This window comes from Microcebus murinus, chromosome 6, assembly GCF_040939455.1.
Source record: "Microcebus murinus isolate Inina chromosome 6, M.murinus_Inina_mat1.0, whole genome shotgun sequence".
Classification (NCBI taxonomy): Eukaryota; Metazoa; Chordata; class Mammalia; order Primates; family Cheirogaleidae; genus Microcebus; species Microcebus murinus.
In genome coordinates, this window is record NC_134109.1 from 89,676,108 (window position 1) to 89,697,038 (window position 20,931).

At 49.1% G+C, this 20,931-nt stretch overlaps 1 protein-coding gene across 1 annotated transcript in view; it reads right to left on the bottom strand.

The window, feature by feature from the left end:
- Nucleotides 1–16,395, bottom strand: part of MYO5C (myosin VC) — a 92,072-nt gene extending 75,677 nt beyond the window's left edge. Inside the window, exons 1-4 of the mRNA XM_012763454.2 lie at nt 16,196–16,395; nt 5,558–5,668; nt 2,362–2,527; nt 1,709–1,853 (exon numbers count right to left, since the gene is read on the bottom strand). Of these exons, the coding sequence (XP_012618908.2) occupies nt 1,709–1,853; nt 2,362–2,527; nt 5,558–5,668; nt 16,196–16,222 (449 nt within the window). The 5' untranslated portion in view covers nt 16,223–16,395. The remainder of the gene's footprint in view (nt 1–1,708; nt 1,854–2,361; nt 2,528–5,557; nt 5,669–16,195) is intronic.
- Between the last annotated feature and the right edge of the window lie 4,536 nt (nt 16,396–20,931).

Genomic DNA, 20,931 nt, shown 5'->3' on the forward strand with positions numbered 1-20,931 from the left:
AGAGGAAAGGAAGACTCTGAGAAGGTGAATGACACACCCAGAGTCCCCCATGTGTGCAGAACGGGGCCCTACTGACTCCCAGTCTAGCATCGAGCAAGGCCAGCATGGACGTGCCATACTGTCACCACAGCTACACACACTGACCTCCAGGGAGAGACTGGCTCTTCAGGGCTGAACTTGGCATAGCCCTATAGTTCCAACGACCTTGTACTGCTGACACCTAGACTCTAATCACCAAGGTCTCCAGGGAGACCTGGAGGGGGCCAGGGAAAACCCTGGAGCCAGGGCTGCTTTGCGGCTGGAAGGAATCTTGGTGCAGCAGAAACTGCTAATTCTCCATCTGACATTCCCCCTCCCCTTCCTCCTCGGGGACGATGTGCCAGCTGTTAGCGGGCATGTCGCTGCCCATATGAAAGACACTTCCCAGCCTCCCTCGCGGCCGGGCATGGCCATGTGAGCAGGTCCTGGCCAATGAGCTGTGAGCAGAAGTGCTTTGTGGGGCTTCTGGGAAGTGTCCTTGTCACCTAGAGTATGGAGGAGATGGCTGAGCCAGAGACTGGCCCTGAGCAGAAGGGTCCCAGCCCAGGGACAGGGAAGCTGGATGGCACTGGGTCTCTGATGACTTGGGGGAGGTTGGATCTCGCCCCATCAGACTCCTCTGCAGGAAAAACACACACTTCCATGCCGTGTAAGCTACCCTCTTCCCCCGGGTTAGAAATAAGCAGCAGAACCAGGAACAGTCCTGTCTGAGCACGGAGCTCACGGGCGAGGACAGAGCTGCGGAAGCACAAGTGCGGAGCCCGGGGCTGCTCAGGGAAGAGGCAGCAGGTCCCCGTCCTGTGCCACGGGCCTCCCAGCTGTGAAACGAGGGTGACGATGGCAGCTCGACAGACTTCACGGGAGTATTACAAGACCCACGGGAGAACACTGTCCGTGGAAGCTCTTTTGCAAACTGCAAAGGAAGCTACAAAGATGGCATTTTTATCCGTCATACTTTACAGATGAGGACACTGAAGCCAAAAGAGGATAGTTATGGGAAAATAAATTATATTTAGAGTTAAAAAAAAATCGAGCGCAAACCCCAGCTCTGCCTTTTGCTGCCTGACTTAGGATCGGTCACTCTCTGCAGCTGGGTTCACTGCCCGGGTGTCTATATCACGGGCTACTCTGAGGGTGTCCAAGGTGACATATGGGGGTGTGTGCACGTGGTCCCTGATCACAGGGGGCTTTTCACACACGTTCGCTAGCAAGACAAGAGCTCCACAAAGGCGACACAAAAACCAAGTGGCCAAATGAGGATGAAACTCCATATCTCCTGCAGCTAAAATCTGGGCTAGTCTGTCATCAGACTCTGCTTCCTTACATAGGTGGAAAACAAAAACAAAAACAATCAAAACATCTCACAGTAGATAATAAATCAATACTCTTCCAAGCAAACACCCTGCAAGAGAAACATGCGCTGCTACTGCCAGACTGACTTCTGACTGCCTAGAATGAACAAAAGCCAGGAAACCTGGTCCAGACAGGTGAGGTGTCGATAAGTAGAGTCGTTTGCCATTCATTACAGGTACTCCGCTCAACAAAGCGCCCCCTCCGGCCTGGCTCTTTTAATGAGCCCAACCTAGATATCTGCCCCACACCGTGAGGGCCCAGCAAGTGCAGGGGGCACTGGCGGAGCACGAGGGAGCCCGGCCTGGCAGGGCGCTACCTGGCCATCTGCTTGTATGCCTCTTCTGCCACGGCAAATATGTGCGGGTCCATGTCGCCCATGTTCTGCCCGCTGTAGGCGTGGATGATGGCGTCTCCATAGATGGGCAGCTGCTTGTAAGGATTCATGGCCACCAAAATGATTCCTGAGGAAAGACGCTGGATGCAGTTACGAGATAATTACTGTCACCCACCTCTCCAGGTTCTTACGAGAAAACCCCAACTCTGCCACTTAGTAAACCCTCTGCGTGCCTTTGGGCAGGTCACTTGATGCACTGCACCTCAGTTCCCTGCCGATCACCCACATCTTTGGGCTATTCTGATGGCTGGACGAGATGACAGAAGGAAATGCCACCCCCTCCCCCAAACGGAGAGGCTTTTGCAATCCACAGTGTAAATAATAACATCATTTGCCCCAAATAAGTCATATGTGTATCAGATCCAATGAGAAACTCCAAACACGAGTTTTATCACATCTCTTTTTCTTGGTGGTCCAGCGTGAGTTCTTGCTGAAGATCCTCCCCACCCAGACATTTCTCTTTATGACAAACTCTAGCTGCTCAGTGACGAAACACGAAGCGCAAGCACGCCGGTCTACACGGCAAACACCAAGTGTCGGCGCCATTCCTCGGTTCCCGAAACCGCCGTCCTTACCGCTATAGGTGTAGATGAGTTTGGATTCTGCAAAGCGGATTCTGAGATTGTGGAGCACCGCGGGCTCGTGGAGGTAGCTGAGGGCCGTGAGGTCGTTCTCGCCCACGAGGATGTCGGGATTCCGCAGCGGAGGCAGAGATTCTGGATCCACAGAATAATCCAGCTCCTGCGGACGGAGATGAAGTTACAGTTCTGGAAATAAAAAGATTGTTGGTGTTTCTGCTGAACCTCTGTCCTATCCACCCCGTGTCGGAGTCACGGCTGACACTGAAAAAACACACTTATGTATAGCAGTGAGCAAATAATCTTTATAGCTGGCTCCTGGAGTGGCGAAAAGTGGGAGCCAGGGGACCAGAGCCCTGGCTGTGTGGCCTGGGGCTAGTCGCTCACCCTCTCTGGGCCTCACTTCTCTCATCATCTGTGAAGAGGAGCTAGACCAGACCAGGGGTCCTACAGAGGCCTCACTGCGGGGCAGCAGGGAGCAGGATCCAGGTACCCCACTCCCGGTTCTGCCAGAGAGGATCCACTCTCGCGTGGTTTCAATGTTGGGCTACGGAAGTTTTCACTGGAAAACAAGATGCTGCTGCTAAAATGACACAATGACCTCACAGCTCCAAAACTGCCAAGTCTCTATTGGAAGCAGACACGCTTGGCAGTAAGAAGTGTCTAAAGGAGCCCATGTGGGTGGCGGTCCCTATGCAAGTCCCCCGCCGCAGGTGACTCCTGTCTGCGGCCCCCTACGAGCCGGAGGGCTCACGGCTGCCCCTCCAGGCCTGCCTGTTCCTGTCATGCTCAGCCCTGGGCCAAATACCTGTCCCAGGCTGCCTCCTCTTCTGCCAGATTTAACCTCGCTTCCCCAAGTAGCTGCCTGGGCAGGATGAAGGTGAGGTTCACGCACCTCGTGGTGCTGGGCTTTCCAGACACCCGGGTTTTCTATCTCCTTCGCTTTCATTTCACGACTGCGGGAGATGAAGCCCAGAGAGGTAAAGTGACTTGAGCAAGGTCACCCAGCAAGTTGTTTCTCTTCTACCTTCCCATGGGCCTGGGATTCATTCATTCAGTACCAGTGGCTCCTGGGTCCTGGGCCAGCTCCACCAGGTGGCCCAGCTGCCCCGCAGCAAGTGCCGCTGTGCAGACCCCACGCCAAGCACTCAGCACTGATCGTTTCATTTAATCCTCAAAACCGCCTTCCAAGGAGGACGTGACTACCCCGGTTAAGAGTTCATGAGAGAAGTTCAGACAGACTGAGGCTGTCGTGACACGGCTAACATGGGTCTCGCTCTTTCACTGTCACGCCGCCGCCTCCCGTCCGGGCTGGTGGCGGGTCTGTCGCGCACGGTGCGCGGCTCGGGGCAATCCAAGATCCGCACAGCAGCTCCCGCCCTGCCGTGCCCCTGCAGTTACGTTTGCGGACCTGCCCCCGACCAGAATATTCTCAACCTGCACACTTTTATTTTGAGAGTAAAGTCAAGGAAAATGCTTCTCATACTTAATATTTACTTACCCAGTGTGAGTTTTTCTGTTTTAAATAATAATAATAATAATAAACACCCACTTCCAGTTCTGCCTTTGTGCATATTATGGATGAGAGGAACAGAGAGGGAGAGAAAGAACAGACAGTCTTTGGGGAAGGGCAGCAAATGCGAAGAAGAACATCAGGGTGACAGGTGGAGGCAGAGGTGACATTTTCCTGCACCGAGCTGGCTTTGTCCCTCACAGCACAGACAAAGAGTTAAGGTAAACAGCAGCCTGGCTGCCCGCCACCCACTGGCCTCTCCCCTCCTCCTCCTAGCAGTGGTTCAGGGCCAGGAATGCAGCCACCTGGAGCCCTGCTGATACCGGACAGCAGGACGCTGCCCCTGCAGCTGCTGCCTACAGACGTCCCTCCCCAGACAAAGCCATCTGATCCCTCATCAGAGCCCTCACTGTGCACAGAAGGTACTGACAGAAGCAGTGAGGGGGCAGGATGGGCAAGGGAGGGCTGAAGGGAAGCGCAGGGCTCCCTCCCAGGCTCTCCTGCTCACACGTGCCACATGGATCACGTGGATCATCTCCTCCCGCCTTCCGCAACCCTGTGATGGCGCCTGGTTCTTAACTCCCTCTGACATAGGAGGAAAGCGAGGGGCCCCCTGTCACAGACCTAGGAAGTGGCCGTGCCGGGATCTGAATCCAGACAGTCCGACTGCAGAGGACATGCCCATAACGGCTAAGGTCGTCTCCCTTCCCGGGATCTCGGGAAATGTCTCCCGAACCCCAGGACGGTCCGATTGGAAATACTGTGTCCTGTCTCTACAGGGACCAGTCACATCCCTTGTAAACTCCAGCATTTAATATTCACGTGACATTCCCCGGAGCACCTCTGGGATCCCGGTGGGACACAAATTCCCTGTCTAGCTCTGCATGCAGACACTTGATTCTGAAAACATAAGGTCCCCCTAGCTGTGGATCCAGTGGGATGTCATCGCAGCGAGGAAGGGACAGCTCGTGATGGGTATTTAGGGCAAACGCAACATCTCGGGAGGCGGCAGGATCCGAAGGCACAGGCAGCCTCGGAGGGAGACGCCTCGCCAGCACGTCCCACGCTGGGAGCAACTGCCGAGTTCACCCGCGGCCTCCCCCTCAGCACACCCACACTCGAGCAGGCACCTCGTAATGTCACACGGATCGAGGTGTCCCCATCTTCCCACCCTGCCACGCTCCCTCCTGGCGCTCCCCTTGCATGTTCAGACTGACTCTGCCCCCCCAGTCTCCTCCCACGCCTCCCTCTCCCTGCCTGCTTGCTCTCTCTGTCCTCACTTCTCCTTCCTCCTCCCATCTTGGTGTTTTTCTCTATCGGTTTATGCCTCGGGCTCAAACTACCTCTTTCCAAGTTTCTCATGAGACCCACGGGGCCGAGACGACTGACCGAACTCTCGGACCATGCCGAGCGCGGGCAGCGCGGCGCAGGGCACGGACTTGGCCGGCGGTGCTGCACGCTGCCCCCTCGCTCCAGAGAGAGGCCGGGTTGGCGCAGGGTGGCACGGAGATGGGGAACGGGGGGGGGGACACAAATGCATCGGTGGGGCCACAGCACCAGCTGGCCATTTGGGGGCCCTGCCCTGGGCTGCTCCTACAGGGACCATGTGGCCCCCACGCCACCCACGCCCCGGCTACTGCCTTATGCGTCACCGTGGCTGCGAACCACAAGGACGCTCACCGTGCCATCCTCCAGCAGGAGCCGCAGGACCTTGTCACCAACTCTGTAGTCCTTTGCTATCTCAGCAGACTTCCAGACTTCCTCCGGATCAGGAATCCAAACCCTGTTGTACTGGACAATGGAATAAGACAAGCTTCATTTCAGGGTTTTAAAAACACAAACATAGATCATTACATGGGTCGGCACAGAAAGGTTTCTTTTCTGTCCACGGGGCCAGCTCCTTCATTAGGAATCCTTTTACCTCGCTTTTGCTTATGAGGCCATCTTCAGCGCATCTGCAACGCTCCAGCCTAGCTGCTTCATTTTGTAGGCAACAGAATTCCCAAAGCCTCCTGCACGTACCTTGAAACCAAACCGAAAGCCCAGGGACGGGAAAGAAATCCATGTGTCCCCTAATGGAAACTTCTCAGTGCTGTCTTTTAGAGTCAGAGCAGAGGGATTTTGTTCACCACTGATTGACAATGGGGCCCTGGGCCAGGCACTTTGCTTCCAGTGCCTCGTTTTTCTCATCCATAAAATGGGCACAACAATACCTATTTCACAGGTTTGCTGGGAGGTTAAATTAGACTATGTACTTGCAGGCACTTTCTAAAATGCTATCTACTAACTAAAAAGTAAAGTGAAGAAAATTAAAAAAAAAAATAATAATAAAATGCTATGGAGGTACCGTCACGGCAGTGTTACTATAGGCCGATCACATCGGTCAGCAGCCAAGGACGCCCACTGTGGGAAACGCGGAGGGCCACACGGAGCTGCCCAGATAAATTCCCGACAGGCAATTGGTTCACCTGGCTCCGTGCTGATGTACAAGCCTGCAGACAGAACTATGTTGCTATGGACTGCATTGTGCCCCACTCCCCAAATTCATATGTTGAAGCCCTAATCCTCAATAGACTGCATTTGAAGGTGAGGTCTTTAGGAGGTCATCGAGGTTACATGAGGGCATATGGGTAAGGCCCTGACCCAGTGGGATTATAGGATCAGTGTCCTTATAAGAAGAGACACATGAGGGTGCTCTCATGTGCCCCTACCCCTACGGGAGCCCCCGAGTGCTGGGACACAGCCAGGCCACCAGGAACAAGACTTGGGAAGCACTCACTTGGAGATGTCAAATGGCACCTAGGAAAGCTCCTTGACCCCAAGGCTCAGTAGCCGGGACTCCAGATCTGCCTGGGTCTAGAGAGGCCGTCAAGTATCTAACCCTCATTTCCCAGACAGAACTGGCCCCAGGGCTGCCAAATTCCCCAGGTACAGAGAGGGGACAGGCACCCCACCAGGCCTGCAAGTACAGTGTCCTGCAGGGTCATCTCCTTCCTGCCTCCTTACACTCACAGGCTAAAGGAATAGTGGCTTTTGAGCACTGACCCTCGCCATGACAGATGGACTTGCTGAAAGTACCTGTCCAGTGTGCAAACTCTTGTTAACAGGGAGCTTTTGTGCCTTCAGGAAAGAAAGCTGCACATTTGCTTAAGCGCCTGCCATCCTTCCAAATAAACAGTCGCTGAGCACTGAATCTGCACCAGACGCCCTGCGAGACTCAGGTGACAAACACAAAGAAGACGCTGCTCTTTGTGAATCTCTGCTCCCTCCCAGCTGAGAGCCCAAACATCATTGCCAAATAACGACCGGACATGGGCCAGTCTGGCCGATGGTCTGCTGGTACCTTCCCTCCACGAAGAAATATTCCTTCAGGTTAAGAGATCGTACCTTTTGTAGTTCTCAGTTACAAAACAAATTCTGGGCAATGAAATCATGGCACTTTAGTTTTCTTCATTATGTCTGATATATTTTCTACAATTTGCATTACTTTTACTTTTTACTTTTCTTTTACCTTTTACTTTTTTCTACAATTTGCATTACTTTTATAATCAGAGCAAGGAATATTAATTTTTAAAAACAAATATCAAAATATGCGTCCACAAAAAGAATTATACATGAATGTTCTTAGTAACTTTATTCATAATGGCCCCAAACTGTAAACATATTAAAATGTGCATTCATATTAGAATGAACTAAAAAAAAAACCAATGAAACACTACTTACGAAAAAAAAAAAAAAGGAATGCATTACTGATACCACCATGAACATGGATGACTCTTCAAATCATTGTGCTGAGTTTAAAAAGTGTTACACCAGTGAGTACCTACTATAGAAGTCCCTCTAAATGAAGTAGAATTTGGAAAATTCCAAATAGTAATTGTCTCTGTGGGCAGGCAGGGCCAGGGAGTGACTGGGAAGGGGTATGAGGGAATGTTCTGGGAGTGACAGTAGCATTCTGGATCTTGATGGGGTTTAGGTTACACAGAGGTTCAGCACTCTCCAAACCTAAGACAACGTAGACTTAAGATCTGTGTATTTCACTGTCTGTAAATTTTACATTAAGAACAAATAAGAACTCTAATTAATAACATATGTGCTAAAATATTTAGAAGGTGTATTTATGTAGGTAATTTAAGATGCTTCAAAAAATGAGATGGATTGAAGGCTGGACAGAAGAACAGAAAGCTGGACAGACATGTGATACATCCAATATGGTAAAATGTCCATGTCAGCATCCACGTGGTGGGAGAGAAGCTCACTGCAAAGTTCTTTCAACTTTCCTTTATGCTTAAACTTTTCATATGAAGATGTTGGTGGAAATAAAGAATACGAACAAAACAAAGTCCAGGGTACCCAGTTCTAGACTAGGACGATATTGGACGAGGAGACTATTAGTTAATATAAATTATCTTGCGTAACCAAAAACAATTAACAAGTCAGTGGTTGGCCATCAATCATAACTACCTAAGTTATCTGAGTTGCTTTAATCTATGTCACCTCGCGGAGAGCAGGAGCTTGCGGAAATGGGACACGGGGCGGGTACGTTTGGAGAGAGAGAATGGAAGAGTGACTTCGAGGCAATGACACATACCCCCGTGCACACAAGTGGACAGAAGCCATATAAAGAAACGCAGACACACCCCTCTCAGACACACACACACACACACACACACACACACACACACACACACACATCCTTGTTGCCATGGGCTACACATTTTCTACATCAGGTCTGCTACTGAAAATACTGATTGCCAACCTCAGGAAGCTCAAATCATTACAATGAAATACCCCGATTTATCAAGAATTGGCCGCTACATAATTTCAGAACTGGAAGGGCCCTTGGAGATTGTCTCCTCCAAGTTGTGCATCAAACTTATTTATAAAGCTGCAGAAAAGCTTACTTCAAATGAAACGGTGGCAGCCCGCTGTGGGCAGCAGGTGAAGGTGGAGGTGTTCCAGTGGAAGCCAAGGTCCCTGAGGTCCTTACACGGAAGCCCGGGGCGCTGAGAAGTACCGTGGAAGTCGCTAGGCCAATCAGTCCTTTTGTTTTACTGATCCTCCAACTCCGGCCCAGAGAGGGCGATAACTCACCAAACACCACACAGAGAGTCTCAAAGGACCAGGATTCCAAGTGGAGCCAGGGCCTGTGACGCCCAGTTTGAACTTGTTAATTAAATGAGCCTGGCCCTGAAAGTAATCCTGAACCCTCAACTGCGACCATGCGCTTGAGTCCACACGCTCTGCCAGCAACAGTTCAGGATCAGTTTCAGCTAAACGTGGTATACTGAACGGTAGGCAGTGTTAGGACATGTGTAACCACCGCCCACTGCTCTGGCCTGAAGACCAGTGACTCCTCGGCCCGGTATTCCATGCCCACACCCTGCGGTCCTGCTGTCCCCGCTGCCATATGCTGCCAGGCATCGGGCGCTGCAGCTGAACCCAGCCTGGTAAGTAAACACGACGACTCCCTGGAAGTCCCACCCATGCGTTCCTTCCCTCTTCCCTCACATTCCTCTACCCATGAGGCAACGCTGCACACCGGAGGAAGAGCTAAGTTTGCAGCATTTGGACAAACAAACGCAGTCCGTGTAAACAACGTGACTAGCTGTCGCCAGACCTCCCGAGTGTGGCGCCTTCCCCTGAACCCTGGGCTGAGCTGACAGCAGAGGCAGGGCCACCTCCCGCCCTCTCCTGCCCTCCTCCCCTGCGGAGGCCCCAGCACCACGAGCGGAGGCTTGGGACCACTGAGGCTTAGGAAGCCTTATGTGCTCCAGAGCAGGCCTGAGCCTCCCACGCCACCTGCACAGGTGAGAGGACAGCATTTTATCGTGTTCCCAGCCTTTCTGAGGGGTTTCCTGGCTTTAGCCACGAAACGGCTTGAAGACTTACATGGAAGATGGGACAAGATGGGCTGACCCGAGTTTCCCTCCCAGAGCCGCTTTCTGGCCTGGAAGGGAGTCTCCACACTCCAGGTCTGCAGAACCAGATGGTCACCCCAGGCTCCCTCTCCTCCTCCTCCTCGCCTCGTTCCTCAAAGGCCGCTTCCCACTCCCCCCACATCCGAGTCTCCCAAGGTCCTTCCCAGTCTCTTCTCGTGGTAGGCTGTTTCTGGAGAGTTCCATTCCACACCTTCCACAACCGCCTGGCACCTCTGCATCTTTGAGACCTGGAGCCCAGATCCCACAATGGAATCTAGACCACGTTTCCAATCGCCTCCCAGACGGCGACCCCTAAATGTCCTTGAATACTCTCAAATTCCCAAGTCGGGTGATGGCGACGCCTACCCCAATCCTGCTCCTCCTCCCTAGCTGTCTTGCCCTTCGTGTCAGAATCCTGGGATCCCCCTTGTGTCTCCACCCCGACAGCCATATGGTCAGCAGCAGCTGGAAAGCCTACCTCGTAAACAGCTGTCACCTGCCTGCCCCCGCCCGCCACCCTCACTGCCGTGGCCATAAATCAGCCCCTACGCAGCCCCACCAAATCTTCCCTAGACTGGTGCACCAGCCTCTGGGGCCTCCCTGACCAGGCTGAGCACCAGGTTTCCTTGGACACGCCCCACCTCGCTCATGCGGGATCAGAATTCCCATGGGTGGGGCCTGACAAGAGGACAGCTTTGAGAGCCATCCCGCTGTGGATTTTGGTGACTAGCCAGGCCTGGGGACCCACCCTCCTAGCCGATCTTCCTCACCTCACCAGGCCTCACCTCCTTTTCAACCCACCCTCTGCCTGTTGCCACCCCAAGCCACTAGCAATTTCTTGAACATGCCAAGCTCTTCCTTGGCTCTCTGCAGTGTACTTCTGTTCCCCCCACCCTGGCCCCACCCATCCTCTCCCACCGGAGCAAACGGCTCTGAACAGCTAAGCCTCACTCCAGACGCCCCTCATCTGTGGCCCCTACCCTGCCGCCTTCCACCCCGGGCAGGGCTGGCTGCTCCTGTGCCGTGCTCTGTGCCCCTGCCCAGCTGTCTGCCTTGCCGCCCATCTCCCTGCAGGCGCTGGAGCTTCAAGAGCTTGTTTCTGCGCCTGGAACCCCACACAGTGACTTCCTGTAGCCTGAACTCCATAAACAGCTGCTGAACACAGATTCAAACTCCCAGGGGTTCAGTTGTACCAATTAAAGACTAAACTTGGTATTTCAGTCTTTTCATCCCTTTTTTTTTCTCTTTTGAACTATGCATATGTAACAGAATGGATAAATCTAATTTTCCAGAGTTGTTAATGATATGTAGACGTCTAAAAGCTGTTGAGAACAGCCAAATGGATAATCATTACACTGAACTTTCCCCTTTTTTTCAGACAAGGACCCTGGACTGCTAGTCAAGACACTTTACCTTGCACATCTGAGTGTCAGCAGGGCTCCTTTGAAGATATTTATGAGTTTCTCGTGCACAAGCAAGAAAGAAATACATTGGTTGAACGACTGTAATTAGTGAATCTGTGGTTAAACAGTCATAACCTGAGTCCTGAATGAGCAAGAGCAACTTTAACAAAAAAAAAAAAAAAAAAAAAAAGGTCTCTGGAGGCAGGCCACAGAGCTCTACTGCCAACCCCTCCATCCATCACTTTCACCAGTATCTTAGATGGAAAAAAACCAAAGTATATGTGTTAAACAAGCAGATGAAATGATTAATTAGATAAATATGGTCAAGATTCAGAAGGTTTTAACAAGCTAGAGAAACTTGGGGCACTAAATAACAAGATGACAAATTTAATAGGGATAAATGTAAAATCCAGTATTTAGGTACCAAAAATCAACTGTATTATAATAGCATGAATATAAAAACCAACAAATCTTTATTAAGCACGATGCGTCAGGTATTGTGGTAAGGGCTTTATAGAGATTGTTTAATCCCTGCGGTGACTCTCCAGGCTGGGAAGCACAACTAATCCATTTCACAGGTATGGAAACTCAGAGAGGGTAAGTAACTTGCCCAGTGTCACCTGGGTCGTAGGAGGCAGAACCAGGACTTAACGCAAGCCATCAGGGACTAGTCTTCCAGGGGCAGGGCATGCACCAGCTCTGCTTAAAACAAAGCAAGCACGAACACGATGCCAGCTGCACTGAGACACGCTCACAGGGGACTGTAGCCCACAGCTGCGCCGTCCCCACGGCTGAGCGCACCACAGCTAGACAACAGCGCCACCGAGACGGGCATCGGGGTGCGGAAATCCACCCAGGGGAAGGTGGCCTGGATGGGGAAGGGTCTGGAATGATGCTGTAAGAGAGAAGGTTGGTGGTGCTGTCCCTGTTTCCATGTTTACTATCACACAGCATGTACAACGTTTGTGCTCTCACCTTTCACATAAGCATTTTTCATGTTGTTATCAACTCTTCATTAAGTAGCATTTTTAATATACTGTTTTATGGTGTAAGTCTTCTAGAGTTTACTTAACTCTTGCGGGACATTGAGATCGGTTCCATTTTAGTTATTATAAGGGCTAATAGGACAAGCAAGCAGGTGTTGGGGGAGGTGGCTAGCAAGTGGATGGACTTCCCATGTGCCCGCTGAGAGTGGGGAAAAGGTCAGACCCCTTGAAGAAGAGAAAGATAGTAAAGGTGGTTGACCCAAGCTGGTGGTGGGGCAGGTATTAGGAACACAGGCTTTTAATCCTGGCTCCATCACTTCTACACTACCTTAGGCAACTTACTTGACCTGAGCCGTTTGTAAACTCGTGAGAACATCTAACGTAGAGTTGTCTGCTCAGACTAAATAAGAGAAGGCACATAAAATTGTGAGGATGGCATCTGGCACATGCGAAGTACTCAGCGACTTTGAGATAAAAATAACCATCCCCAATACGATCATCTTCGTGTCCCTGGCTTTTTCTGTAAGCAGAAACATGCATGCATGCACACATCAAACATTCATGGGGTCCCCACTGCCCCCTGCTATCCAGAAACTCTTGGCCAAAGGGCAGACATGGAGTTAATGAGCCATTATCAGGCAGTGTGGAAGGTGCCACATGGAGGGCTGGCTGCAAGGACTTCTCGGGAGAGACGCTGCTCAAACTGAATTCTGAAGGTGCAGGTGGAGTTGAGCAAAGCAGACAGAAGATTCCAGACAGAGGCAGTACCATGTGCCAGGCACAGAGTAGGGGGCGTGCAGGCAAGGCCCTGAAGGAACTACAAGCAGTTTGGCCCAGCATGCTGACAAGGCAGGAGCTGGAGGCAGGTTGGGGGGAGGTGACACAGAGGCAGGACGTCATGGCTGGTTTCAGAGAGTCGGAAAGTGACTGGAGCCTCTCCAGAGGGGTTCAAGTAGAGAATGGCCAGACCGGTTTTTCTTAGAGGGATTTCAAACAGTGGAACCACTGCTCTGAACACTGCTAAGGCTTGTTGCCAAATGGCTTTTGAAAAGAGATGGATCGTTTTGCACCTATACTGGCAGCGAATGCTACTCTCACTGCGCCTTCTCCCAGAGTCCCCTCTTCCCTGGTGGAACGTCTCTTCCTGTGGTGCCAGCTCTCCTGTCTTCTCCCCACACCCCAACCCGGGTCAGGCCATCTCAGGGCCCTCTGCAGCCCCAGGGACCATCCTCTGCAGCCACCTCTGAGACCTCCCACCCCCTTCCCCCAGAAGCCCCCTCACTGCTCCAACCCCTGCAGGTATGACACTTGCCTCATGACTTTCCTGGGAAATATTTCCTCCTCCTGATGTCTCTGATTTCCAAGGCCACCCCTGTGCTGTCAGTCATACAGACTCAGACCCCAAATGTTGCCCTTGGCCTGTCTGTCTGTCCCTCACGCTCCCCAGCTCACCTGCAGTAGTAGCTCACCTGCCACTGCAGCTCTGATTCTTTTCCTGACAGTCGGTGACCTGTCGGAATTCAGCTACATGACCCAGCCTCTTACCCCCCACAGCTGGCAGACCCCACTTCCTAAAACAAAAAACCTCGATCCTGCTGGCCCCATCCAAGTCCCTCCCTGGAGAACAAACCCTGACCTCACTCTTTGGTGCTGTGGCCCTCCCCTCGTCACCTCTCCCTCCCACCAGGCTGCTCGGCCTCAGCAAATGGAATTACTTGACATTTCTCACTTCTCACTGCCCAGAAAACTTGAGAAGACTACCACTTTAAAAAAATCTTCCAACCTCCCCCAAGCAGACAGCGTTGCATATGGAAAGTGTCGTCTGTTCTATGGAGGATAATATGCCTGTGGGAAGGGAGGTCACACAGGGCCAGGCAGGAAACGGCCATGCAAAGTGGGTGGGTGCAGCTGTCATGGGAACTGAGTGCCACGCAGGGACGCCTGGAATGGGCAGCCCACTCGTCACCCTGCAGCAGGGTCACTGTTTGCCTCTGGGTGCAGAAAAGGGTTTCAGGTTGTTCTAAAACATTGCGTGGTTAAGACTGTGCAGGGAAACAGCACCGCTGGGGCTAAACCGTGGACAAGGGTCTCCAGTTACAAAGTTGGACTGAGGCCAGGCCTGTGTGCTGGCATCCCAGGAAAACCAGCAGCTTATTAAAAGGATTTGTTCTGTACAATTTGGATTCAGTCAAAAGGCCACACTCAAGAATTCAGAAGGCCACATGTGGCCCTAAGGCCACAGGTTCCCACCCCTATTGTCCCAGCTTAAGTCAGAACTCTTAAACAAAGCAAGCTTCTCTGAAACCCAATCAGGCAGCTCCACAGAAAGGGAGTGTCCCACGTCTGGAATCGACAAAGTGGGGGCTAACTGACCACCTAGAAGGAATGAGGCAGCCTAGGGGTGCACAGGTGTCTACCTGGACCAAAGGCTGGTAGGGACAGCCATCAAGGCTCCCTCTATCTCTGGGATTCTTAGGTTCTCAGTCCATCCAAGCTTATCTCTCTAAAATTGTATCAGTTTTCCTACACTGTGCCTGGTACTTATTAGACATTTAACAAATATTTGAGGTTTGAGGAACTTGACGATAGGGGTGCCTACACCTGTCTATTATTGCTTCAGGAAATATTGTTACCTAAATAAGTTAATCATCAACACTCTTCTCTGTCCTCCAAAGTATCTTCTAAGAATAGTTCTGTTCAAGAATTTTCTTTTACCTCCAGGAAGTTGAAAGATTGAAGAAGCACTGTTGAGGATATCTGACGGCTCACATTCTCCCGGGTAAAAAATATGCTAGACAGGAACTAGGGCAGTTCAAGCATTTAGAACTCTAGTTAATGGAAATGCACCAGAGGAGAAAGTAGTGTTTGGTTGATTTGTATTTGACTGTTAACTGATTAATCAAAGTAGAAGAAAAAAAGTCTGTTTAAACCATCGAAACATAATTATTTACAACGATTTTTATATCTACAGCAAAAGTGACTTTTAAAATATAAAGCTGGGTCATGTGTCATGAAAATGGATGGATTCTAGTCTCCTCTATTTAAGTACTGGGGACTCTAGATTTTCCCCACCGGGTTGTAGGGGGATCAGACTTTATGGCTATTCAAATGGATTTTTTTCCCCCAAAAAACATAATGCTTTCACACTCTATCCAAAAAAAATGACCAAACCTCATCTCAGAGGGTTCTGGGCACCGTGTGGAAATGCTCCCCTTCCTAGGTAAGGGTGGAGCCCCTGGCCCACAGGAAGAGAAGGTTTCTGAGGAATGCTCTAGAACATTTCCCAGAGTCAGGGTATATAAAAGGTGCTTTATAAACTGTAAAGCACCCCATAAATGTTAGGTGAAGAGCTTGTGACTGCGCCTCATGACCCCTGGGTTCCTCCAAGCGCTCAGCGCCACTACGGGCGTGTGGCCCAGGCAGCTTCAGCTTTGGGCATGAGATGAGCTTTAACCACATGTTCCCGCATATCGAAGGCCCAGAACCCTAGAAAGCATCCTGAATGTTGTGGCCATAAGCTTCTATGCCGAGTAGTTCAGGGGGCTCTCAAGGGGTTAGCAAGCTTGGCCCGCGTCTGAGGGGTCCGTGTCCCCGTGGGCAACTCTGACTCCACTGGTGGCGGGGGGAGAAAGGGGCCGAGGTGCTCCAGTCGCGGGAGATGCGGAGGGCGCGCGACCCCCGGGCACCGGGGAAGTCTAGGCCCCAGGTAGGAGCAGCCCCTCCCACTGGCTCTTGCCACCCCCAGGGGACCCAGGCTCGGGGGGGGGGGGGGCGGGGGGGGCGGGGCCTTCCCCGCGGGCAGGGACCGGATCCCGCCAGAACCCTCGAGGGGGGCGACGCTGGCTCGTGCGCTCAGTCCCCGCGGGCAGGCCCCGCGTCCGCCCGCCAGCCCCACCCCGCGCCAGGTGGCACAGGTGTGGCCCGGGCGCCAGGTACAGTCAGCGCCAGCGCCGGGCCCGCTTCCCCGCCACCCCGCGCGCCCTCCCCGGGGCGGGCGGACCCTCCTACCTGCGTGTACAGCTCGGCCACCGCCATGGGCCGGGGCGGCCGGGGCAGCCCGAGGGCCGCGCGCGTGCGGGCGCGGGGCCGGGCCCGCGACTCTGAGGCCCGGGCGCGGGGCACCGTTGCGCGGGCGCCGCGCAGGCCAGCGCCGGGCCCTCTCGCCCAAAGTTTTCCAGCGGTCGACTGTGCACTTTCCCGAGTCGGCGGCGAGGGGAGGAGAGAAGCGGCCGGATTGTCCTTCCGAGCGCAGCCACTGGCTGCAGGGAGCGAGGGGCGGAGACGCGAGTGCACCTGGCGCCGGCGGCCGGACGCGGCGGGAGCCCCGGCTCCACTCGCCCCGGCAGGTAACTAGCAGGTGTAGCGGAGGCCTTCCCCGCCCAAGTTTTAGCTGCCCTAGGTCGCTGCCTAGGAAAGAGCAAAGGGTATAGCCATTCACATGGAAAACCCTATCAACAAACTGTTCGAATTTTTAAGAGAGTTCAGCAAAATGGTCATATTCATTATGATATAATCATAAAAAATGGGTAATCAAACATAAAAAAATCATCAAATATAAAAAATCATACCTAGGCCGGGGGCGGTGGCTCACGCCTGTAATCCTAGCTCTCTGGGAGGCCGAGGCGGGAGGCTCGCTCGAGGTCAGGAGTTCGAAACCAGCCTGAGCAAGAGCGAGACCCCGTCTCTACTATAAATAGAAAGAAATTAATTGGCCAACTAATATATATACAAAATATTAGCCGGGCATGGTGGCGCATGCCTGTAGTCCCAGCTATTCGGGAGGCTGAGGCAGGAGGATTGCTTGAGCCCAGGAGTCTGAGGTTGCTGTGAGCTAGGCTGACGCCACGGCACTCACTCTAGCCTGGGCAACAAAGCGAGACTCTGTCTCAAAAAAAAAAAAAAAAAAAAACATACCTGCTGATTTTCTTCAGGAAAAGAAAAACAAAAAATAAAAAAAATAAAAAAGAAATTAAAAAAAATAAAAAAAAATCAAATATAAAAAATAAATATAAAAATATATTTGATTTTTAATAGCAAAAATCAAATATAAAAATGGATAATTGTCTTTTATGTGAGTATTCTCTATGCAGCAGAAACTAAGATGTTTACAATATAAGGCCGGGCGAGGTGGCTCACGCCTGTAATCCTAGCACTCTGGGAGGCCGAGGCAGGCGGATTGCTCGAGGTCAGGAGTTCGAAACCAGCCCGAGCAAGAGCGAGACCCTGTCTCTACTATAAATAGAAAGAAATTAATTGGCCAACTAATTATATAGAAAAAATTAGCCGGGCATGGTGGCGCATGCCTGTAGTCCCAGCTACTCGGGAGGCTGAGGCAGGAGGATTGCTTGAGCCCAGGAGTTTGAGGTTGCTGTGAGCTAGGCTGACGTCATGGCACTTACTCTAGCCTCGGCAACAAAGTGAGACTCTGTCTCAAAAAAAAAAAAAAATACAATATCAGTGAAAATACAAAGTATCCAGAGAGTACAATAGCAAAATGTGCTTGGCCTTCGTGGAGAAATGTTACATTTCTCCTAAATGGCACAAAAGAAGGCCTGAATAAATGGGGAGACATGCCATTTCATGGATGGGATTATTTAATATGGCCAAGGTGTCAATTCTACCCAAATTAATATATATGCCAAATATGTTGGAATCAAAATCCTAGCAGGAGTTTTAGAGAATTGTGCAATTATTTTATATTTTATGTGGAATAAAAGTTCATATATAACTATGACAATTCTCAAAACAAAGAAGAGAAGAAATTTGTCCTACCATATATCAAGGTAGTCATGAAAACAGTGTGATGCTCATATGAGAATGGATAAATGAATCATGGAACATAGGGGAGCCCACAAACAGGGCCCTAGATTATATGGTAGCCTTAAGGACCGCAGAAAGAAAAGATTATTTAATAGATGAGTGCATTTTATAGAAAAACAATAAAAGCAGATTCATGGCAAACACAGCATCCAAAAATAACCTTCAGATGGATTCATGATTAAAACTTAAAAGTAAAACCAGGAAGTTTTTAAAAATGAGTGATAATATCTTTAAAATGTCGAGTTACAATAGTTTCTTTATACAAAAAATTATTGTAAATCAGTTAAAGAAAAGATAGGAAATTTCATTTTCAAACTTGACAAAGAAATTAATAGGGACACTCAAATGGCTGGTTAGCATATAAAGACATGTCAACTTTAGTAGTAATGAGAGAAATACCAATGGAAACAGCAATGATATATTACTTTATACCCAGCAGATGGGCAAAAATATTTAGGTTGGACAATATCAGATGCTCCTAGGTTGTGGGAAATTAAAAACATTTTTGCTCACACAGCTAGTGGGAATTATGCTGATATGGGTTTTCTAAAGAGTGATTTGAGAATAAATTAATGAAAATAAGTTTGGGCAAAAAAATTCTCACATAGTCACCCAAAGAGATATTTAAGTAGATGTTCATCACAATGTAGTTATATATCAAGGAGTTGGAAACACATAAATATCCATCAATAGTGGAATAAATAAAATAGGACATACATACAATGGAAAGCTCTAGATGCTAATAGCAGTGGACATGATCTACTTATATCGACTGAGAGATATAAAAAAGAATCTTGAACAGATGTCTAGCACAAGTCTTTATATATATTTAAAAACTCACAATTACAATACTAGATATTGTTCACAGACACCAGCATATGCTAATAAAAGTGTGGATGATAAATTACAAAGTTGTCCATTAAATATGCAAGAGTGAATGCTCATAGAATAAAGGGACGGGATTTGAGATAAAGAAAAAAGGTGACCAAAAATATAAAGAAGGGCCTGGCATGGACCAATAATAATAAATGCCACAAACAAAAGATTATGGTCAATGCAATTTTGTGCACCAATTTGTCCAACTAATTACATGAAGTAAAAGAAAAACCAAAAGTAGGTAGGGACAGTTGCCTGGTTGCTCAGAGTTAAGGGAATCTAGCTGGTTTTTTATTTAAATAAAATTTTAATAAAATAAAAATAAAGAATAACATTGTATATAGAAGAGTGTACAGATTATAAGTCACAGTTCAATGTGCTCTTATTCGTGGAAGCATCAACATACCCAAGTAACCACCACCCAGATCACAGAACATTTCCTACATCCTCAAACTTTCCATGTCCCTTCAAATCATTGCCTCTCAAATAACCACTGTTCTGACTTTGATTACCATAGATCAGTACCGTGTTTTCCCGAAAATAAGACCTACCCATAAAATAAGCCCTAGCAGGATTTCTAAGCATTTGCACATTATAAGCCCTACCCTGAAAATAAGACCTAGTGATGGGCGTGGCTACGCAGCGTCTCTGCACAACCCATGCATTTCGTCCTGGAGCGGTAAAGAAGACGAGCAGCCCTTCTCATCTGCCCCATGAAAGCTCTATTGCTCCACATGAGAGACTGGGGCCAATGGTTCTAAAGGAAATAGAGTCGCAAGAAATTCAGGATGGAATTCGGGGTTTGAGAGTTATGATGATGTTCCAGAAGAAGAAGACTTAACATTTGACTCCTTACTGTTTCTCACACAGGCTGGTACAGTTCATCCTCTTAGCCTGTGCACAGAACGTGCTTCCCACAGATCTCTCTCCCAACCGGACCTCATGAAGTTTCAGTTTTCTTGGTTCATGAAAATGAAAATAAATGACACTTGTATATCTGTTTTTCATCTTCCAAAATGTTGCTGTCACTCTTCTTTTTCTTTGTGAATTTATTATTACTGTGGTTTCAGGAAGAAGGGTAGGTAAATACTGGCATTGAATCTACCAACTTTCTTTACAGATTTTGATCGCAAGTCCTTTATCAGATATCTGATTTGCAAATATTTTCTCCCAGTGTGTAGATTGTCTTTTCATTTTCTCCATGGAGTCTTAGGAGGTGCAAAAGTTTTAAATTTTGATGAAGTCCAATTTATCAATTTTTTTCTTTTCTGAATCATGTTTTCAAAGTATCTAAGAAATCTTTGCCTAGCTTAAGATCACAAAGATTCTCTTCTAGAAGTTTTCTAGTTTTAGCTCTTACATTTAGGACTGTGATTCATTTGGGATTAATTTTTGTATGTTCTATAAGGCAAGGGTCTAACTTAAACTTATCTATATATAGTATTCAATTGTTACAGCAACATTTATTAAAAAGACTATCCTTTCCCCCATTGCATTGCCTGGGCAGCCTTGTCAGAAACCAATTGACCCTAATTTCTGGGCATTCAGTTCTATTTCATTGATTTATATGGCAATCTTTATGCCAGAACTATACCTTTCTTGATTACTGTAGCTTCATAGTAAGCTTTCAAATTAGAAAGTATAATTCATCCAGCTTTACTTTGCTTTTCCAAAATTATTTTGACTATTCTGGGTCTTTTGTATTTTCATAAAAATTTAGTTTCTGCTCATTATTTTCTACCACAAAGGCTAGTGGGATTTTGGTAGGAACTGTGTGAACCTGTAGATGAATTTGGAAAGAACTGATATCTTAGCAGTGCTGAGTTTTCCAATTCATGCAATGCCTCTCCATTTAGACCTTTAATTTCTCTCAGAAATGTTTTATAGTTTTCAGTGTACAAGTCTTACACTTCTTTTATTAGAGTTATTCATAAGCATATTCCTTTTGATACTATTATGAATGTATATGAATGTTTTCTTAATTTATCTTCAGATCATTTATTTCTAATATATGGAAATATGATTGATTTTTATATAATGATCTTATT